This window comes from Lagopus leucura, unplaced genomic scaffold (assembly GCF_019238085.1).
Source record: "Lagopus leucura isolate 7727_CA_CO unplaced genomic scaffold, USGS_WTPT01 Super-Scaffold_100015, whole genome shotgun sequence".
NCBI lineage: Eukaryota > Metazoa > Chordata > Aves > Galliformes > Phasianidae > Lagopus > Lagopus leucura.
Genome location: NW_024962269.1, coordinates 629,559 through 651,601, shown reverse-complemented (window position 1 = coordinate 651,601; position 22,043 = coordinate 629,559). Strand labels below are relative to the sequence as shown.

The 22,043-nt window shown below is 41.5% G+C and overlaps 1 protein-coding gene across 3 annotated transcripts in view; it reads right to left on the bottom strand.

The window, feature by feature from the left end:
* Positions 1-22,043, bottom strand: part of SCAPER (S-phase cyclin A associated protein in the ER) — a 143,915-nt gene that overhangs the window by 2,354 nt on the left and 119,518 nt on the right. For all 3 annotated transcript variants that reach the window (XM_042875626.1, XM_042875624.1, XM_042875625.1), the window contains exons 28-30: positions 19,473-19,710; positions 16,656-16,805; positions 2,429-2,620 (exon numbers count right to left, since the gene is read on the bottom strand). In XM_042875626.1, coding sequence (XP_042731560.1) covers positions 2,429-2,620; positions 16,656-16,805; positions 19,473-19,710 — 580 coding nt within the window. The remainder of the gene's footprint in view (positions 1-2,428; positions 2,621-16,655; positions 16,806-19,472; positions 19,711-22,043) is intronic.

The following is a 22,043-nucleotide window of genomic DNA, read 5'->3' as shown; positions in this document are numbered from 1 at the left end:
AGATCTCGCATTTGAGGAATTAAAACCATTTTGTAAAGTCTTCAAAGTCGGCCAAGAAAACGAATGCTTTATGAAATCTGCATGTTAACAAAGCGCTTTGTTTGCCACACGTTGTATCAAAACCCTGCCAGCACTTAGTTTCTATAGCTCAGAGTGGATTTTGCACAATTTCAACGTACATCTATTTTTAATTTACAGCAGAGAAATAGCAGTTTTATTACCTTCCTCAGAAATAATTATTCTCACTATTTTCAATTTGAGACAGTGACTACGGCCGTATTTCTTTACCACGCGTTTTGGAGTTAGGCTGTGAATTCCAAACACGCTCTCACTCCATTGCTGACCGACCCAATTGCACCCTGCAGCTCGAGATCCCCATTCCCTGAGAGCAGGCAAAGTTCTCTCAAGGCCGTGATCAGCTCCAGAGAGCACAGCAAGCCCTGCTCCCTCGGGCTGCTCCAGTGCGCAGGGCTCCGAGCAAACCGCCTTTTGTTCCTGCACTCCCTAAGCAGGGCTGGGGTCGTTTGACATGAGACACAATTTAACAGATTGTGGCTATTTCTGAATATTTTTTTTTACAATTGTTCCAGTGTATCCAGAGACAGAAGTAAGAGAAAGGATGATGCAACCTTCAAGGGATGGCAGCAGATCTGCTGGCAGGGAGGTGCAACGCTGATAGTTGTAAAATCCAGCAATCATTTTCCTTTGATTGATGCTGCACACATTTAACACACTATATTTAAGTGTTATATTTGTACACACCACCAAACTCTTACATAAACAGGGCTTCTTTTTGCATTCCCTGGCACAGGAAGAATCTCATTTTCTGGTCCCAGGGAAATATTTTGCAGACTTTACCAAAACTTCCACGGAAGGGAGTGAGGGATTTGCCTGACAAAAAAGCAGCGGGTTGAAACCGAAGCAGAGGGGCAGGGCTCTGCTGTGTGCACAGCTATGGGAGCGCTCCTCTGTGCCTGCCGGATTCGCTCTCTGCGCGTGTTCAACATTTGGGGTTTGATTCTCAAAGGGGTGCAACAGTGAAGTAGCAGGGAGGTGAGCAATGACACGGCAGTAAGATTGCACACACACACACACAAGGATCTTCTATACATTAATGCAACACCTCTTCTAAAAGCCTGAAAGAACAGTATGAGGACTTGGCATCTGGGATAGAAATCCAGCTCTAATTGGAAGTGAAACTAATAACACCGACCCTTGGAAATACGTTTTGCTGCAGCTAGTGGAGACTTAAATGCCACAGTTTCTAGTAGAGAAAAGGAATCAAGGCAAATAAAGCTAATTATTTGATGGGGGACTCTTCCCTACTCTTCTCTGTACTTTTGAATTGGAACACAAATCCAGCCTGCTGTGTTTTCTCATACTGCTGAAGCTACTTTTTGCCACCGCAGCTTCTACAGTGATATCTGTAGCTCCCACATTAAAATGTGTCCATATGAAAAAAGTCAAGGTGAGGCACGAATTACGGCTTCGTATTTCAACAGAAGCTCCACTGCAAGTTCTGCTAAGCTCAAAAGTTTTCTTTCTTCCTTAAGCTGCTACTATTTGAGTGTTCAAAGAACGAAAAGCAGTCGTGCTCAGTAACTCAGGAGTCACGCTGAAACTTGCAGTAAATATTTAGTTCTTGCGTCCTTTCCCCTCAATTGGGGCAGCCTGCCTCAGGACTGGCTGTAAAGCATTAGGGAAGAGCTGCACGACCGTTTCTGTAGCAATAACAGGAACTTCCAGGTGACCAAAGCACGTTATTTTGTGATAGCGTTGATGAAAACAGCATTTACTTATTTAAAAACAGCCAGTAAAATATATAGAAAGCATGAAACAGGTTTGGTAAGTACAGCACAGCATATAGATTGACACAAAGGGAACAAAGCTGCTGTAAAACCTTACTTAGAGCAGTATTTGTAACGACCTCAGTGGCTTACTGTCAGAAGTAAAGACTGCACGATTAGACCGGTAACATATGTTGTGTGCCTTCTGCATCAAATATATACACTGCTGTTCTGTTCTCTGTAAATCTGTTGTGTGCAATATACAGCCATACATTTAGATGTAAACACATCAATACACAGATTTCAAATATGCTGCATATGCAGTAGCTTAAAAAAAGTATTTTAAGGATTGCCTTGTAATAGGACAATTCGCATCGCATCCTTCTGGCACATCACTAACTTCAGTGAAAGCAGGATTCTGCACGCGACAGCGAGAACCTGAACTGCTCGGGTAATCTTTCAGCGTTATGAGATATCTCAAGTACAGGCATAATCTGTGGTTTGAAAAGAGCTGCAGAGGATCTTAAAGTACTTCAGTGCTGTTTACTCGCTTTACGTAAGGCAAATAATTTCCATGCACACAGCAAAGGCGAGAAAAAGGGCCGCAGTCATCCTGCAGCACTGCTGCACGGCGCTGCTACCTGAATGAAGGTGGCGAGGAGCACACAGCTCATCTCCTGCTCCAGAATGAGCTTGTTCTGAGGGTTGTTGTAACAAGCAGCTATTAGCGAAGGGAAGAGCACTTTGATTAACCGAGGATCGCTGAAATACTGGAAAGGCAACTGGCACAGCTTCTGCAGCACCGTGGGGTGACGGCCAGACTGCACAATGATCTGAAAGACAAACGTAACAGAGTGAGGACACGTGCTCTATCTGGTCTTCCTGTGGATCAACCAGTGCTGAAGTCATGCTGAAAATATGAGCGCGGATGAGAAGAAAACATCTTAGTAAATACTAAAAATAAATCTCAGAACATTTAGTCCGAGTAACTCCTGTTTTAGTGTGCAAGTATTGTATTTACTGCAGAGGAACACCAAGGCTGTAAACTGCTTTTGCTTCTATTACCAAAAAAGACAATTAAAAAAGAAAAAAAAAAAAAACAAGAGAGAGATTAATCTGAAGATTACAATACTTTCACGTAAGGCAGAGAATGAAAGCAAAGGGACCGTTGTGAGTTAGAACTGCCAAACAACTCTCCCAACTGCAGCCATTTAAACACAGTAAGCACGTCTTTATTAAGAAGGAAAAAAAAGGAAAAAAAGTCAAGAGCAAGATCCGAGATCACCAGGACTGTAAAAACCCACATGCAGCTCGCTCATCCTTTACCCAAGTGCTCTCTGGCAGCCAGAGAGGACTCTGTTTCATCGTGGATGTCTGCTATGCATTCTCAGGCACTGAAAAGAAAAGGTGATTGTAAGCTGCACAGCAACTAGTTTCAGTGGAGACTCTGAAAGACCCTCCCATCTGTATTTCTTATCTCAGTTTCTATCAGTGCCATTGACTCTAAAAGGAGAATTGTTTAGATAAATGGGACTGTTGTCATGAAGCAGGCTAAGTTTACAACTGTGTACATCTGAAGAAATCAGGCAATGCTATACTGGTCTCTCGCAAAGGAACCTTTCCCATTTACTTGATATTCTTATACAGCCTTTGTGATACACTACAAAACGTCAGGATCTGTTCCAAGGAACCTCGATTAGACAATTATAATATGAAAGAGCTGTCTGACCCAAAGTTGGCTTTTCGGCATAGGAGGAAGCTCCTATAGGGCTGAACACTGTAAAACTTAGGGTCACGACTGTAAATTGTACTTGGAAAAACACAATTTTACAGGTACACACCCAGACAAGACTGCGTTCAAATTAAAACCAGAAGGACAGAAAGAAGCAGTCGAGACCACAGGAACATAAATTACAGGGATTTACAAGTTTTCAAAGCACTTTTAACAATACCTTAAGAACACACTGAGTCGATAATGCAGTTCAGTTTAAAAACAAGATCAACAAAGTAATCGTTTGCGTTTTTGCAGTTCACCAGCCTAAAATACACTGAAAACCTTTCAAAACACTGGTAGAAACGTCTTAATGACCTTAAAGCCGGCAGGAATTTTTAAGAGGCAGACAAATATGTGACAATTAAGCATTGCTCTTTTGAGGAAAGTATCTAGCAGCCCACCACCGAAGCGTTTGGATGATGCTACACTTAACTGCTGGCTACCATTCTTGGTGATTACTGCTGGGATTCTTTATTTATTGTTATAATAAATATACTGTTATTATTATTTGACCGTAGGTTTTTCTACAGTAAATCCTCCAATCAGAAAAGCATTTTTAATCATTTACAATTTTACTCCAATAGCTACAACTGGTATTGTGACAAAGGACAGAGGGAGGGAAACCTATTTCTTTGTTGCTATCCCCTGGACTTGCTGAGCAGGCACAGGACAAGCAGTTCTGAGCTCTTTCTCACTTCACACTTCACCCCCTTACCCATTCCAAAAACATCACAGGGAATTAAGAGTTCTCTTCCCAAATAAGCAACATGCACACAACATTACCATTTGGGGTTGGTTGCTTTTCCCCCCAACTTTCTAACTGCAACGTTATTGACATTAAAGATAGGAAAGTTCTACTTGAGAGCTGTTCATTGTTTTAATCTGGTATTTATCACATGTGGAATCAATTTAATGAGTTTAGCTCACTGTACCAACGCAGCTGCTAAACCTGATACACTACAGTACGTACCCTGAAAAACAAGAAGTCATCAAACAACTCCTATCTGGAAAAAAACCTGCAGACATACAAACCTCCAATAGAGCAGAAAGTCCAGAACTCAATTTAGCAGATGACCAACAAAGAAAACAAATGAACGCCTCATCTATGACTTCTTTACAGTTGCAAAGGACTCTATTTTTATTTTTATTTTTACTTTAAACAGCGACTTGTGCCTCCTTGCTGAATCATCTCAGGGAGTTTTGCAGGCCTGGCATGCTCATCTCACAAAATGCTCCAATATGAGATACAAACTGCTTACAGAAAGGCAGCACAGGAACCTACGCCACGTGCTGAAATCCTAGAGTTAGCTTTTCTTGCTGCTCCTTCTCCAGCCTGAAAGTCAGAGATGCCTGTCACACGTAACAAGATCCTAATTAAATCTCTGCATTTCTGTACAGCCAAGCACTTCAGCACCCGCTTAACTTCAAATAGGTGCCCAGGTCCCATTAATATTTGCTTGCTGTTTTCTTTTTCTGAATTGAGACCTGTCTATCAAGTTACTAAAAGCTATGTATTTTTAATTGTTCCTCAGAGCAGGCAACTCCATGTTGTTGTTTTCTGTATTGTATTTAAATTGTTGCCTCCTGTTGAAATTAAGTTATTCATACCACCTTATTGTTTTTGCCTCAGCCTTGCTTAAATAGCTCTTTGCTCTCCATGTAGGAGCCTGCTGAAAAGAAGCCACAACATCTCAGGTGCCCTACTGTGCTGAACTCAAACAGCTTCTCCACCAAATAAATTGTTAGGAAGGCTGCACAAACTACACCACTTTAATATCCAACTGTGCTAGCAGGTGCTCACCCCTTCCCTAGCAGGCAGCCCCTGCTCCCATTTGCCCCTCAAGCGCAATGACTGCCCTGATCCATGGAAAGAATGATTTCTAATGTCTCTAAATGAAACCCACCTTTTTTCTCAAGTCCATTTGGACCAATATTGACTGTGCAGTATATTGCTTACCCATTTAGCTGCAATTCTTCTCGCCGTGAAAATCTGAAGCAGTATAAAAGTCAGTCTTTCAAAACAGGCTACAGTGACAAAAGCCAGCAATATGCCACACAGCACTTGAGCAATAAAAAAGGACAATCAATCAAAAAATTAAAAGCTCCTTGTAGCACTGGGGATGCAATAAAGTTGTGAAGGGAACTCATCATTCTGCTGGGAAATCAGGGTTACCCTGCCACTGAAATAAGGCTTCTGGCTCTGCACCCGAGGTGACTGCCACAAGGCTATTCCATCCTGGATCCCTGTCCTTCCCATACCACAACAGGTCCAGCAGTCTTCCCTTGCTTCCTGGCACCTTTGCAAAGCAGATCTTCACAGGACCGACAAACTAATAAACCACGAGGGCCTAAATAACTTAGATTCGACTCTCTCCAGGTAGAGGAAGGAATGTGCAGCTCTTTCCTTCCCTGGGAAGCTCCAGAGACCCAAAATGAACTTTCTGTGGATTCCGGAGAATGAGAGTCTGAATTCTGCTCCCTTCCTTGCTGCCAAGGACAGGCAGATAGCTGCTCACATACACTGTGGCAACACTTGCACGGCAGCAACCAACAGAAAGACGATTTAGTGAACACCTCACAGCCCTGTGTACCACACACAGCACGTAAAACATGCATTTGAATCAATCTTTCCCTGTATTCCTTCTACTGCGAGCAGAAGACACAGCTACTTACCTGTGTATGTATGAGCATTGTCCAAAGCTGTGCTGTAAATCTTCCCAGCTAACAGGATTCTGCTGTACTGACTGATAGGCACCAGCAGCTACACGTCAAATTAGTCAAACCTTACCAAGTCAATGGCTAATTTTACAAGAACATTAAAATACGAACCCTCCAGTCTTTGGAACCATACCTGGGTAGGGTAGTTGAGTTTATAAACATCCTACAGGTAACAATCAGGATTTTCACTGAGAAATTGCAGATGTCACTCAGAAAGTTGAAAGAATGATTGCATGTAAAAACATGGAACAAATATCACCCAAATCAGGGTAAACTGCTGATTCACATACTCCTCAGACCCCTAATAGCCTGATTAGAGATGTAAGTTTAGAGACACATTTTTCAACTCATTTTTCTTGAGCTAGCAGTTCAATCAAATTGCTCTGTGAAGATTTACATTTTTTTAACCCGTGAAGAAGTATTTTTGGTGACAATCCAAATTTCTGTTTCCAGCTTGTAACTGCATACTCTTCTGATGTCAAGTGTTTGAAAAAAGAGAAACTGAATTAAAAATTCACCAGCAGCTCTCCAGAGATTTAAAGATTAAGATCCTAGAATGGTTTTTAATGCTTCCAGGCAAATATGCTAAATATTATCAGATATTTTACTACAAGTAACCAGACAAAGGTTCAGCCTTACGTCACCTTTTCACTCCTGTGTGCTATCCAAGGTCAGCCCAGGATTACTGGAGAGAGGAAACGTGATTTTTGGAGTGGAATTTCATTGAGTTCTACTGATGGTTTCAGGTTTTATTTACTATTTACTGAGAACCTTTGGAAAGCCATAAGGCATCATCGGCTGACCTGGAAAGCACGCCTAAAATCTGCAGGAGCATTTCTCATCTATCCAATTATTTCCTCTGAGGTTGCTGACATTGTTTAGTAATTGGACAAAGTACCAAGTAGAGGTTGCAGTTCTTACATCACATTAAAAGTGAGACAAAGTTACCACAGCAACGTGTGAACTGGAAACAGGAAAATGTGCTTGAATCTCAACTGCATGAAGTTTAAAACTTCCTGAAGTGAAACCTTGCTCAGCTCTTGGAAAGAAAAACTACTCACAAAAAGGTGTATTCCGCAGCTGCCAAGTAACAAATACAGCCATTGTATCTGAAAGCTGAGTTACATTTTTAGCAATAGATCCTCCTCAATAAAATGCCGGGGGTTTATGAAGCAAAGCACTAACATGTGTGCTTCCACTGGACTGCTGTATTCTGCTGCAACCTATTTCATGTTCAGATGCAATTTTCTGAGAGCAACGTGGATGAAGAGCTAAGAGCTCTCCGAGGGGCACTCCTGGTGTTTCCACAATCCTGTATGACCCTCTGTTCCAAACTTGGACACGGCCACTGTAAACATTTGGATCTTAAAACTGTACTGTTGGTATGGGAACTATTAATGTTTCTTCTCTATTTATCATTTATATCAAAGTCAATTCTAATTTGTACAAACAACTGAACGTTATTGAACTGGAACTGAAACGCTGTGCATCCATTCTTTGTAACTACACAGAATACATCAAGCAGTTAAAGGCTTTTGTTTGATGTAAGGTTATTTATAACTTGGTAAAAGAAATAAATCTTTATATTAGTAGTCCAGAGTTTCTCTTCAAAGTTAGATCTGCATTATTTCTTTGCTTCTATATAAACAGATCCCATACTGCTAGCATTCAATCAGTGGAATATGTCACCACTTAGACTCTTCTTCTGTTTTAAGGTCAAGCTCTTCTCTTTCCATTTTGCAAACTCCACTATTGGCAAGGCTCTGAGCAAAGAATGTTCTAAATTCCTCCTAACATCTTATCAGGAGCCAGAGCACCATTTCTATGCAAAAATAACATGCCAAAATGTTACATTCAAATTTTAAAATAAGAATTTGGCCTATTTGAAAAATGTCAATGTTTATTTTCTTAGCATCACACATAAGCTTTCAGAGAGAAGCGATGCAGATAACGGAGGTCAGAATTAATGTTTTTCTCCTTACAAACCAAACTATGAGCAGTGTCCTCCTAGAGGTAACTCTATGGGTTAAGAATGAAGTGCTTTGTGATGCTCTGTTCATACATGAGGAAAAAAAAATAATCACCTGAGCTGTTTTCATGTAATCACCCAAAAACATCTCAGCATTTCAGCTAGGAAAATGGCAAATACAAGAACAATGATGTATTTTAAAATGTTATGAAGTTCATCAATGATGTTGCTTGGGGGAAGCCTAGAAAAACTGTAAAATTCCTGAAAAAATGCCACTCAAAGTAACAGCAAGGCACCTTAGATAAAAGATAACAAAGTATACAGAGATTAAATTCAGCAAAAAGCAAATAATTGTAAACTGTTCTTGTAGAAGATCAGATCCATTACAATGTGACGAGAGAAGAATGGAAACAATCTAATATGCAATGAGGCTGCTTGGGCATTTAGCACATGCACAGGGTGCAGGATGAACTAGTAACCAAACACCAGAACCAGAAAGAGGAGTAAGGAAAGGCTGAACTCTAAAAATAACAGCATCTTAGCATTTAACATAATGATACAAAAACAAACACTTACCTGTGAGGGTGCAATCATGCCTAATGTTAAACATATATTAAGTACGTTGTTAAATTCCAGGATATCACTTTCTAGAAAATAGTTTCCAAAGTTTCCGAAATACCCTAGCAGTAGATTTATTTGTTTAAGCGTTGGACCAAACATTTTCTATTAGAAGAGCTTGTTATTATGCATCAAATCTATTGAGCAACACATTTATTCTGTAAGCTTAAACCTATCATGGCACATTTAGGTTAGATATTAGGAGGAAGCTTTTCACTCAGAGGGCGGTGAGGCACTGGAACAGGTTGCCCAAGGAGGCTGTGGATGCCCCATCCCTGCAGGCATTCAAGGCCAGGCTGGATGTGGCTCTGGGCAGCCTGGGCTGCTGGTTGGTGACCCTGCACACAGCAGGGGGTTGGAACTGGATGAGCACTGTGGTCCTTTTCAAGCCAGGCCATTCTGTGATTCTACATCTCAGATCCTGAAACAAGATTCTGAACATGGAAATGATCAGGACTGGGCCTTGCACCCAATTTATTTACTCATTTAGAATCATACAACTGTTTGAGTTATAGAAAGGACCTTAAAAGGCCATCTGGTCCAACTCCCCTGCAATGAGCAGAGACACCCACAGCTTCACCAGGTGCTCCGAGCCTGGTCCAACCTTAGAGGTGAAACTACACTGATGTGAATGAAGAATTCTTGATTTAAAGCCTGGAGAGAACTGGGCTTTAGCTGTAACAAGTTCAAAACAACTATCCAAAGAGCTTTTTGCCATCATCCTTGAAAGCAGAACTAGCTGGGTGAGAATCCCCAGAAGGTGTAATTAAAATATTACAGCCTCAAATGCTCTCACTGAGCATTCTCCCTCTTCAAAAGCAACAAGCCTCTTCTGTCACACTCCAAAAACCTACTTGCAGATGCAGTCTTAGATTTTTTAATTACCAGTACATCTTGTGTTTTGGCTTTCACAATAAATGCAGAGGCTTTGTAAAAAATACCCAATCGACAATAAAGCCTGTGAAACACATCGTGCCATTTGACATGCTGAGCTGGCTGAGAAAAAGCTTCAAAGAGCAAGAAAATGTTCTCTTCCATTTACCCATAACTAAGAGCAGAGGAAGACAGGCCAGATTTTCCATAGCATTCACTTATGCAAGACTTAATGCATTTTAGTCTGTCTTTATATTTCAGCATCACTTCAAGCAAGCGATACTCATTTGTTTGAGCTAAATATGATGATGTAGGTTTCTGAGACTTCTCTGGGTCTCTTGCAAGCTCCCTCCCTTAGAGCAGCAATTGTCAGCTGCTGGAGCCCAAAGCTGTGAACAGAGAGCAGGCTGATGTCCTCTCTGTGTGGGGCACAGTCACCGGGGGTCCGCAGAGACTTAGAAAACCAGCCTATAGGAGAAGAACAGGGAGTTCCTTCACACATTGGGCAAGACAGACAATAGTTCGCAAGGCCTGATTAAAGATTTGCAGACTTCAGACTTCGTGTTAAGTTTTGGTGTGAAATTTAATTTCCATGGAAAGGAGAGACTGGCACGCTCGGTTCGAAAGAGGCAGAGCAAAGGGCAAGCGTTGTGCAAGCCTGCGCCGCCACCGCTGCCAACGTATCTCCACTGGCCAAAGCCAAAATACGGCAGGCCTAGGTCTGTGCTGAAAGAAACTGCTCATTACACAGAATTGTGCCAAACTCTGTGGTGTGTTTCTGACGTGGACAAAAGATCTGCTGGGGATTAAGCTGAGACCACCAAGCTCTCTCTCTTTCTGACCCAAGATTAACGTGTAGGCCGTCAGAGGCCCTGACATGGGACAGTCGCTCTCTCCAGGCCTCTCCGTCTCGAAACTTTAGTTATGGACTGTGCTTTAAAGCTGTGCAAATACTGCTTTTGATGACACTGGAAGCCAAGCTTATTCTTTGTTTTTTTGCAGTTTAAAACAAGACAATAAGTCCAACTGCTTTCATTTCTCCTACCAACTCCTGTGTGCTCTCTCACGCTCCTACACGAATCAGCCATTACAAACTGAAACTAAACACGACCAATTTCAAGTCTTTGCTCATATTGCATTTCCTTCCCCGCAGCCTCTCAAAACACCAAACCAAAGAGAGGCATGAGATGCATTTCGGAGCAATAGAAATACAATTCAAACACAAAGTGTGAACTACGCAGTCCCTCATGTTCCCCTTGTGTTTTACTTGCATTGTCACCGGTTGCTCTGAAAAGATTGTTGTTTATCAGGAAGCTCAAATAACAGCAGAGGTGTCTGACAAATCACCCAAGAGGCATCTCCACTTTTCTCTGTCTTGTGAGGAATGCCAGCTTTTCTGAAAACATCCCTTCACTTAAGTGAATTGATGTGGGCTGACTGTGTAAGATTGATAGGAAAAAAAGCACGCGTTACTGAGTTGTTTAATTTACTGCATTTTAAGATGCTGAGTTTAAACCTCAGGGTTTTTATTGCTCACAAGCTGCAGTGCTCCTAAATGGCAGTCCAGGCTACAACTTCACATGACTTGCTCACTGAAATCAGCTATTCCACAAGCACTATTATTATTTTTAATTCAAACTCAAAGTTTTCAAGGACTTTTTTGGAAAGACTTAACTTCAACATCAATTCCACACCCTTAAAGATACTTTCTTACTATTTCCTTTCAAGTACTGCTATTTACTACTCAGTAACTACCAATTCCTGCACCTTTATTCCTGTTCTACTTTTAGAAACCTCCATCTGCCAGATTAAAATCATTCCAGTCCCGGCACAGCCCCCAAAGAACACAAATAATGGAAGTTTAATGATGGTAGCCAGTAAACAACTCCCATGGAATCTCTGAATAGTATTTTTATGAACTATTCTTCTAAGCTTCCCTGTTTTTCTGATTTCCAAGTTTGCGATCTCTACATTTTAAAACGACTTTTCCTTCTTCATGCTAACACTCAACCAAACAGGGCCACACACTGAAACTCAGTGAAAGCAAACACAGTCAACTGCACAGAGTAATTTCCCTAAAGATGGCAGTTTGTAATCTGAAGTCACTCTGTAAGTGTCCCTTACAGCCTGGCAGTACTTGCAACCACACTTACAGCACATCTCTTACTTACACACTTACAGCACATCACTTACACTTACATCACATATATATGTGTATGAGATGTGCTGTGTTAATCAACTTTGAGTTCATACACACCCTACTTTATGAGGAATAAAATGTTCCACTGGTTTATGATAGAAATAATATCTGTAACAGAAAGGAAATGCTAAGAAGTCAGAAAATGTAACGATAAATCAGTGATTTAAATTAAAAAAGAGGAAAGACTCTCTGTAAGAAGCACTTCTATTGGGTTTTCTTTGTGATGCAAATCAGTAATAAACTCCATGAATGTTTCCACATCGTGCCTTCCATACAACTCCATTTCTTTGAACACTATATTTACACTTGTGACACTACTTTGTGACATTACATATTTTTAAGACAGGAGAAATTTCCTTCCCCAAGTGCCCATAATCTCACTGTTCCTTACGCCTTTAAGTGAAGCAAGATGGCATGCCTGAAATAGGCTCTACAACACACTCTCATGGCTGTACAATACAGATAAATTCTCCAGGAGTGAAAAACTATTGAATTCACCTGCGTGTACCTCTGTTTTCAAACATTACCCAATATTAACATTTCAGTTATTCCCAAAGTCACAATAAGAATCGTGTACTGTTCCTATGGGCACAGCTGTCTGAAGATAAAAGGTTTGGAAGTACAGACAAATAAGTTAGTTAAACTAATGCAACTGCAAGACAAACTTTCTGGGATGAAAATCCCTTTCTCAAAGACATATGGTTTGCATATCTTTTTCTTTGTTTTTTTTGCAATTGCATTGGTTACCCCCACAAAAGTTCTTAACTGTATCTGCAATTCCTACTTCGATTAAAAAAAAAATAAAAATAAGATAGAATAAAATAAAAAATGTAAAGCTGCATACACCTCTCCCGAGCTCTCTGACAGAAGTGTTGGGCTCTGCAATGCACTAAAAATACGTATTTTTAGTTCAACAGTTCAGAAGCATAAAGCCCTGTTCCACACAAGTCCCAGAAGCTGGTGAGATTCTGCTGGAGCACTCTATAAATACATCGTCTGTCAAACAGGAAAAGAAAAAAAAAAGAAAAAAGCTCTTTTTATTTAAATAAGTTGCACAATCGAGCACTGCAACTTCCTTCAGAGCCTGCCAGACGAGGTCCCGAGTCGCAGGATGTGATTTGTGATGACTTTTCAAATGAAAAATATTTGCTAAGTGCAATGAATATGGAAAGATCTCTATTCCCAGTACAGCAATGTAAAAGCAGCCAAATCATCTGTCATTCATGTTAATTTAATTACGGGACCACATTCAATTATCCAATATAATATGTAAATGAAACGAGTTGACAGCACATGCTAATTATAGTCATTGCAATAATTAAATCGAAGAAAGGGAATAAAAATGTAATGGGATAGGATATTTTTAATTAACAAGAACATTTTAATTAGCATCTGCGGTCTTACAGCGCGGCACAACACGACGGCTTCATCCTGAGACCGGACATTATTCTTAAGCTGGTCGAGCTTGTCCAGCCCTACCCCTGGCACCATGGGACCCGTTTGGGATGCTAATAGATGAAGGGGCAGCCAGCAGAGCAGGCGCCTACCACAGCCGAGCTCCCCGTCCTGCAAAACAAGGGCTGTCTATCGCTATCGTAAACAGAAGTTCACGTGCCGAGACAAAACAGACAGCGCCGTTCAGGCATGACTGATGATGCCGAAGCATTTAAAATATTAAAGGAACACTTTGCTTTCTGAAATTTTCAGTTTCATAACTGATTTATTTCTCCAGTGACGGCAGCTGCCTCGGAAAGGCTCTCTGGACATTAAAGCAAAATGCACAAAAAAAAAAAGGGAAGGAGTATCGCCGATATGCGGGCAGTCAGCAAAATCAAAGTCTTGCTAAAATAAACAGAGCGAGCACTATCAAAACACCATGGAATGCAGTCCTTAGCAACCCACTGTCCTCGCTGCTCCTCGACAGAACCATTTGGGCCCGGGCTGATGGCAGGACGTGGGAGCCCAGCCGCAGGCCGGCACACATCTGCAGGACCCACTGCGGGGCTCCTGCCAGCTGCACAGAGTGCTGAGAAAAGAATCCGACTTGTGCATTCACCTCCCAACCAACTGTGAAGTGCTGCACAGATCCCATACTGCCCACCGAGCATACAATGCTCTTGGAGGATTTTACTCTACGAGCATGAAATATTTTGGAAATTGTCCTTTTGACTCCATGGTAGTAATAATTAACTTAAAATCACAGCATCGCTTCAGAAAGTCCACGTTCAGGTTCACAGACTGTAAAATCTCTTAATTTTTTTTTTTTTTTTAAAGAAATCTATTCTCTAAATTGCACACTTCTGAATAATGTCCTTTTTTTTCTTTATCTCAGTGTGCCTTTTGAGTACTTTACCTGTTCATGTGGTTGGACAGAGGCACAGCAGAAGCTGTAAATAACAGGGTTTTTTTTTTCATGAGTTCAAAGGAATGAAAGCTTACACAGCTTTGTAATAAGGGACAGAAATTTAGAGAGGGAAAGACCTATTTAAACAGCAAACAATTCAAACAGAAATGCATTTGGCTTCAAGAATAATGCAAGTTTGCTGTGAAATACGTTAGTTATCGACTTTTTAGAAGTCTGTTCCAGTAGTAAATAAAAAGAGCTACCAGGCACTATGAAAGTTTGGCTTCATCGCTCAAGTCCCGTGGATCTATTTTTACGATGCAGTTCTTTCCAGGATTTCAAGTCTGCTACGTGAAAGCTTTCACTGCGAGACCCATTTTTTATTTTTAGTAGCACTCTGCGAATGATCCACAATGAAAGAAAAAAAAAAAAGGGAAGCTCAAAACGTAGTAAAAAATTAAACCATGAGGGAATTAATAGGAAGCACTTCCCATTTCAGTCAGGGCATCCTATCTTTATTGGAAGTCACAACACTAACAGCACCTGAGAATGATGACCTGCTTAGCAGCAAATGATGATGTGCTCAGCAGTAAAAGTAAAAACACTGTTGTATAATCTTCCCTACATTTTATGAGTACCTGACTGAGTAAGATTCTGCCTTTTTGGAACGTTAGCAGTGCTGTCAGGAACAGCACAATCACTCCAATAGGAGTAACGGGAGAAATATGGAGAAGTCTGAGATTACCAGTGGGAAGGAGGCCTGCAGAACGACACACGATGCACACACTTTGTCTCTTGACTGCAGCCACACGGGCAGCTGCTGCCATGGCACTGTGCCGGGCTCCTGCTGCTGGACCTCTGCCCCAGGTCAGAACGCAGAGCAGTGACAGGCACTGCAGTGTGCTCCACAGGCACTGCTGGTAGGAAATCCCACTGCTGTGCTACTCCTGGCACATTTATAGCTGCATGTCCTCTTGGCAATAAATCACAGCTGTTTATACTTGTGTGCCAGAAAAGAGATTTTGAAACTGTGGAGAAAAACCAACGCTGTATGCTGGCACCCCCGGATGCCAGCACGACTGCTGCTGCAGCACTGAGGATGAGAAAACTGCAGTGGTGTCACGTGGATTTTCAAAATGACCATACTGAGGAGTACTGCCCACAGGCAGCCCCTGTTCCTGAGAGGCTCCAGGCTGTACTTTGAGCTTTGGGCCCTGACAGTCTGTGTGCTGGTAGCAGTGCCTCTGTACCCTGAAGTGGGATTTGGCTCCACCAGGAAGGAAGGCTGCAGGATCCTCCCTCAGGTTCTGTGGCCAAAACCACAGAAACGTTACTGTATATTATGTGATTACAGAATATTTTCGACAGCATTTTCAACTTCAGGATATTTGAATGTTCCAACTACGGTCAAAAACCGTGGACAGCTTTTCTCTAACCTTTGCAGACAAGTTGAGCCACTTCTTTCTTCTGTTGTCCCATTTAACCGGTGGAACTAAGCTGCTCATCCTGCACACCCCCCCAAAGGCTGAACAAAAATGGGAACCAACTATTACAAGCATGGTGAGAGGAAAAAAAAAAAAAGCAACAAATAACTTCACAAAATTGAATCATACCAAAGATGTAGGCACCATATCACACCTTTCACATATCCAGAGTCAGGGTCACAGAAGAAAAGAGCAAGTGCCAACATCCACTGTGCCAGTACCCCTGAGATGTTATGTGCGACCTGAGGAAACCGGGAGCCTTTTAAAAGCCAAAGTATTCAAAATCATTTTGAAGATTTGCACCTGGGTTATTGTGTAAGCCGTTTTCATTAGTATGAGAAGTCTCAGAGTCTGTTAACAGAAGTGAACAACAATGAAGGAAGCTAGACAGGGATTTCCACTGTCTGTTTGACAGTATTTGCTTTACTTCTGGAAAGATACAAGAAGGCTTACATTTAGAAGAGCTCTCTGGGTACCCAGGCACACGACTGCATTGGCTTTTGAGGACATGCCTTCATGGCAGACTTGCTTTGCTGTCTTTTCAAGGTTGTACTTGGGCACCACAGCTGCCCAATCAAGCCGACAAGAAGTTAACTTGGAATTAAAAATATTTGCTAAGTATATCTTGGCAGAGAGTGAGTTTAATTATGATCAACACGAGGTCTCCATTGTTGTCTGTGTAAGAACACAGAACTTGCTCATGGCCATGATAAAACTGCAGTATTTTTCCAAACATGTAACTTCAGCTAATATTTTGTAAATGCACATATTTGTGTTCACAGGAATCCCAACTCTTCAAAACAGTGTTGAAGGGGTTTGTTATTTTTGAGGGATCCGTGGCTAAACACACACTCGATAACTTCTGATCCCATTTTCCATTTGCCTTACCTGGTTATCTGTGTTGTTTACAGTAAAATAGCCCACACAAATAATGACTTCATGTAGCAATCCTTCACAGGTATGCTGGGAACAGTACCACAGCAACGAGCTGATAATATGGCGGAAGGCAAGGGACAGTCCTTCAGCACCAACGATAGACTGAAAGAAAGGTAAAGAAACAGAAGTTACAGCCCAGCAGTGTGTTATAGAAATTACACGCATCACAATGCATCAGTGACATAAATTTGGGAGAAAGTACTGACTGCATTTTTGGCTGCAATGAGGTTTTTCAGAGGATGGAATCGGATCTCTTGTTTCATTCAGTAGCTTGCACTTACAACTGAACTGTAACATTGAAAGCCAGACAAATGAGAGTAAATTCAAACTCTGAAGGGACACAGGAAAACTGGATTCTGCCTAGTTGACATGCAGTGTAGCATTAAGTCGACTGTTCCATTTGACTTACATTATACGTTCCAGGAAAACTTAATGCTAATGATATTTCCTAGTAAGCAGCAAAAGAAATCACATCATTTTTGCAGAAGAGCAAAATGCATTTTGCATTAATAACTCCTGCTCTGAATGGAATACAAAGATTAATATGTAATTAGTTTGCAAACATGAAAAAAGTTAGAAACATCCAAAAGGAGAGAACACTCAGCTGCACAGCTTTTTGGGGTACTTTTAAAAAGTAGTCAAATTGCTGTAATGTGGAGATTCTGAATTAGATTTTATCTGCACAGCCTACAGCCTCTATTTAATAAACATGTCAAACAGACAGAACGACACAAGGTCAAAGGGGAAAACTAAAGCACAAAGAATGAGCATGACAGTCTACTAACTCTAATGAAATAGCAATGCAGGCCTGTGAGAAAATTTCTTTCATTTGGGAGTTTTCTTCTTTTCATATCTTGCAGTCTGCATTAACTGCATCTCCATAAATCCCAGTCTGCAGTATAGTTTAGTTTTGGCACACTGAAAATCTCTACCCAGGAAAAGCAGAATCCTTGAGAATTAAGCCAGGCTCAGCTGCGGCTGTTTCTCCATCTTGAAGCTCACGCATCTCCTGAGCTCAGCGTATTTTCAAATCCTACCACACAACTGTTTACCACCACCATGTAAATGCCACGTTCATATGCCACCCTTCTTCAGTTAGTGCAGTCCATGCATGCTGTGACCTGGCACTCTGGGCTAAACCCTCGCCGATAACAACGGGTCAAAGGGCACCTGAGTTTGTGTATAGAAGTTAAACTAATTTTTCAAGGAAACTATGCTTCCTTTTTAGCCAGAATTAATATCAGCTCAGGATCCTGTGTTGTTTCTCACTACCATCTTTCAATTGTTTAGACTGTCAAATTAAATTAAATATATACCCATGAGCCATCTGTGCTAATACAAACTCAAGAATACCAGAGCTCTTCTATTCATCAGAAAACCCCACTCTATGGCCCTACTATTACACGATAAAACTACTCCTTCAAGATAACAATCTGACTGCATGAGCTACGCTCCTTCCCTCCGCTGTCTGCTCCTGCCCACAGGGTCGGGACAGGCACTAATTGGCCTCAGGTGTACAGAGTATTAATGCTACAGAAACAAACCCTGTTACTACAGAGGAAGGGATGGCTGCTGAGACTACATGTGTGCCCACTGTGCCACGAGACAGCTCAGCATGAACTTCCCTGGGTGCACGTCTGCATCAACGCACTGAAGGAAATCACTCACAGTGGTTCGCTTCCTATGACATTGTTATGCAGCAACAAACAAACCTTCCATCCCAAACCAAGAGCTACCGGGCCTGCTGTACAAATGAGCTGCTTTGATTTACAGAAAGAAATGGGAGTTAATGGTGCACGTAAGAGTTGTTTCACATGGAACTCCAATAAACAGTTTGTGTCCCATAAAACAAAAACTACTGACTACATGGATCCCTCAGCTGCAACTATACAGATGTATGCAGTAAAATGTAAGCTTGCTGCTAAGTGGACTAAAAATTAGAAATACATAAGGAAGGAGGCACAAAATTCTCTACTCCTCCAAAGCTCTTCCTGGTTTTAACACATTTCAGATGAAGGCTATGGTGCAGCCTATACACAGATTACACAACGAATGAAACAGAAACCTGTCTGATGAATGGTATGAGAATGATGTTATTGTGTTTAGCAAAGCAATGCTTTCTGCCAGGTGCTTTGTATTAACAAAATAAAAGCTCTGCCGATTCATCTGAGAAGTATTTTATGGATTCTTAGTATGGCTAAATGACTCCTGTACCGGTAATAGGTAAGAAAAGACTCTTAATTTCAATGAATAATAAATTATGAAAAGATAAAGTTTCCATTTTTTGTCAATAAAACATTGTTTTGAGAAAAGTTTAGATATTAAGTGATTTTCAGCTTGAGATATACAGTGCAAGCAGCCACTGAAAGCACTCAGAAATGAGAATTATGGTTATAATACAAGCCCCTTCTCATCAGAAGGATTTACTTCTTGCTGTTGAATGAAATTTTAATAAATATATATAGTGTTAGATATATAAACCTTTTTTTTTTTTTTTTTAAGGAAGACCTCCAAAAGCAAAATATTATCCTGCAGAATAAGCTTTCCTTTTTATGAATACAAGTAGTAATGGATTGGATTCAGCATTTCATGTATTGCAAACTTTCGCACTTTGGTTACACCTATTAGCCACAGGGTAGAAATAATTTTGTGCACAATAAAACAGACAATTCACAAAATAACTAAGACCCTGGAGATGGACGTCAGCCCCAAAACACACACAATCATTAATATCTTCACACAAAGCAAAAGCTGTAAAACATCTGTTACCTGGAAAGCAGGCAGATCAAGAACCGCAAAGCTATTGAAGAAACGTAAACTCTGAATGGCAACCTGGATTGTGTTCTCTGCGTAGCTGTCTTTAGGACTGGCTGTGTTTGGATCTGAAATTGTGCCGTGGAAAAGAACACAGTACAGCATATGCAAGACTCCAACCAGATCCGTAGCCTGAAGAACCGCCGTTAGCCCTGTGGGATCCTGACGCGTACTGTCAAATATGTTCCAAGATCTGTCAAAGAAACATTAAACCGTCTGAAAAGAGGAGCAGCACACACTTGCCCAGGGTGAAGCAGCTCTAAGGGAAATGTTCGAGCACAAGCAAACTGCTAAAAAGGAAAATAGCCCGATGTCTAACATGTCAAGAATCCACAATATTTCCACAACATTATTTCAATAATCCGGGCACGTTCTCTTGCTCTCCTTAATTACAGCGCTGCTATACTCTTTAAATATCCTTCTCCACATCCTGGTGTCTTTGTTTCCAAACTGGGCTGATGATGCCAATGAGAGACCATGCAGAAGTCGGCCAGCTCTCAGGTCAGAGAGCTGGGGGCGCTTCTGGGGGATCCATGCAGGCGGCCCCTGTGGCCAGCAGCCCACGGCCATCCTTCCTCTCCCCACAGAGAGGTGGGAGCACAGCCCGTGCCTCTCCTGCCTTGGGAACGGGCGGTGGGCATGGCAGCAGACATGCTGCTGATGAAGCAAAAGCAGTTATCCGGACCAGACAATCTTAATCAAATCGTTCTGCAGGAATCTGAGAATGGAGTGGTTGAGCAGTTAAGCAAAACACTGCTACTTATTTCCATCAGATGCTGTTATGGAAGACTGTATGGGAGCAAGACAGAAGTCTGAAACGCTTGATGCAAGGAAGTCACAAGTAGTGAAATCTAAGACTATTGCTACTTTGGACGTTAAATGCAAATACAAAAAGCACACAAAATAATCCAACAAGGTTTCACAAGGTTTCATAAAATCACAGAACTGCAGGGGTTGGAAGGGACCATCATCAAGTCCAGCCTCTACTAATAATGCAGGTTCCCTGCAGCAGCTCACACAGGTAGGTGTCCAGATGGGTCTTGAATACCTTTTAGAGAAGAAGATACGTAATTAAAGTCCTAATCTGAACTATCATGTGAACCAGCTGAACTTCACTGTGGAAGCACAATAGGTCTGTTTAAGTATTCACAGGAAACACTGGAATACAACAAGCAGTGACGCTGAATATATGGTGCACCAACCTTCTATCTTTACCTGATACACTGCGTTTGCATCTTAAAGAAAATAAAAGAGAAAAAGGAAAAGGGAAAAGAAATGTCAATATCAGAACCAACTATTTTCTTTTTTTCTGTTACTAAGGGAAAATACCACAGGCGATATGATACATATTAAAAGATAAAAGGGCAAACTAGGTGAGGGTATCTTTCCCTTTTATAAAAACCAAAAGAAAAGGAAAAAGGAGAACAGAGAATAAGAAACAAGCTGGAAAGAAGATCTATCTAAAACCATCTGTAACTCTGAAGACAAGACCTTGGGTTACCACAGAAAGGACTGGACTGGACCCTCAGAGCACTCCTGCTGACCAGGATCAGCAAGCTTTCCTTGACCAAAAGAGCTCAATGCAGCCTTTTCAGCTCTTGTCTCAGAAGCAGCTCATATCTGTCTGTACACCAACCTGAGTGAACAGCCTGGCTGTGCACAGCTCACTCTGCTGGCACACATCTGCTTTCATCACTGCTGTCTTACAGCTCCACATTTAGAAAGCAGTTACCTCAGATGAATGCTATCACTGTATCAGTTAGGTCACCTGTGTAGGGAAAGATTTTATCAGAAATAAGCATGCAGGGGTACCATTTCTTCTAAATGACTTCCTATTTACAGTCTGTGCATGGCTGATGTTACTGAAAAGCTTCACGTGCAGCATTCTCTGCTGATATGCCAAGATTTCATTCATATCCCAGTCCTACTTCAGCGATACCTATGCTGTGCAAACATCCCATCAAATCACTCTTCACAGTGTCTGAAAGAAGCAACCAGATCTTCAGGTAAGATAAAGAACACAAGGAGGTACCACATCTGCCCTCCCATCAGCACCTGGGTGCTACGTGGGTGCTCCACCTTTGCCACTCAGCACCACCACCCTGACCACTGCAGACCTCAGCTAGAGCTCTGTGCAGCTGAGTTCACACCAGTTTCCAAAACTGGTATGACTATTTAACGCTGGCTGCCTTGAACAACCAACTCAGACTCACAAGGATCCTAAAGGGGCTCTGCCACAAACCCAGCCACAGCAGTGCTTCAGAAGGCCCTGGCACAGCATTTGCTCGGGATACATTCAGTAACATTCAAAACACAGCGTAAAGTACAGTCAAATGATTAAAATAATGATTTAATGTCACTTACCTCCTGCAAAAGAAGCACAAATGGCTTGTGGTTTGTAACACTCAACAGTCCTAGCATCTATGCTGCAAAGAATGGCACAAAGAAGAAAGAAAAAAAGGAAAAGTCCTGGAGCTCTAAGTTTGCTTTGGGTGGAGCCACGCTGCACAGCAACTTACAACGTGA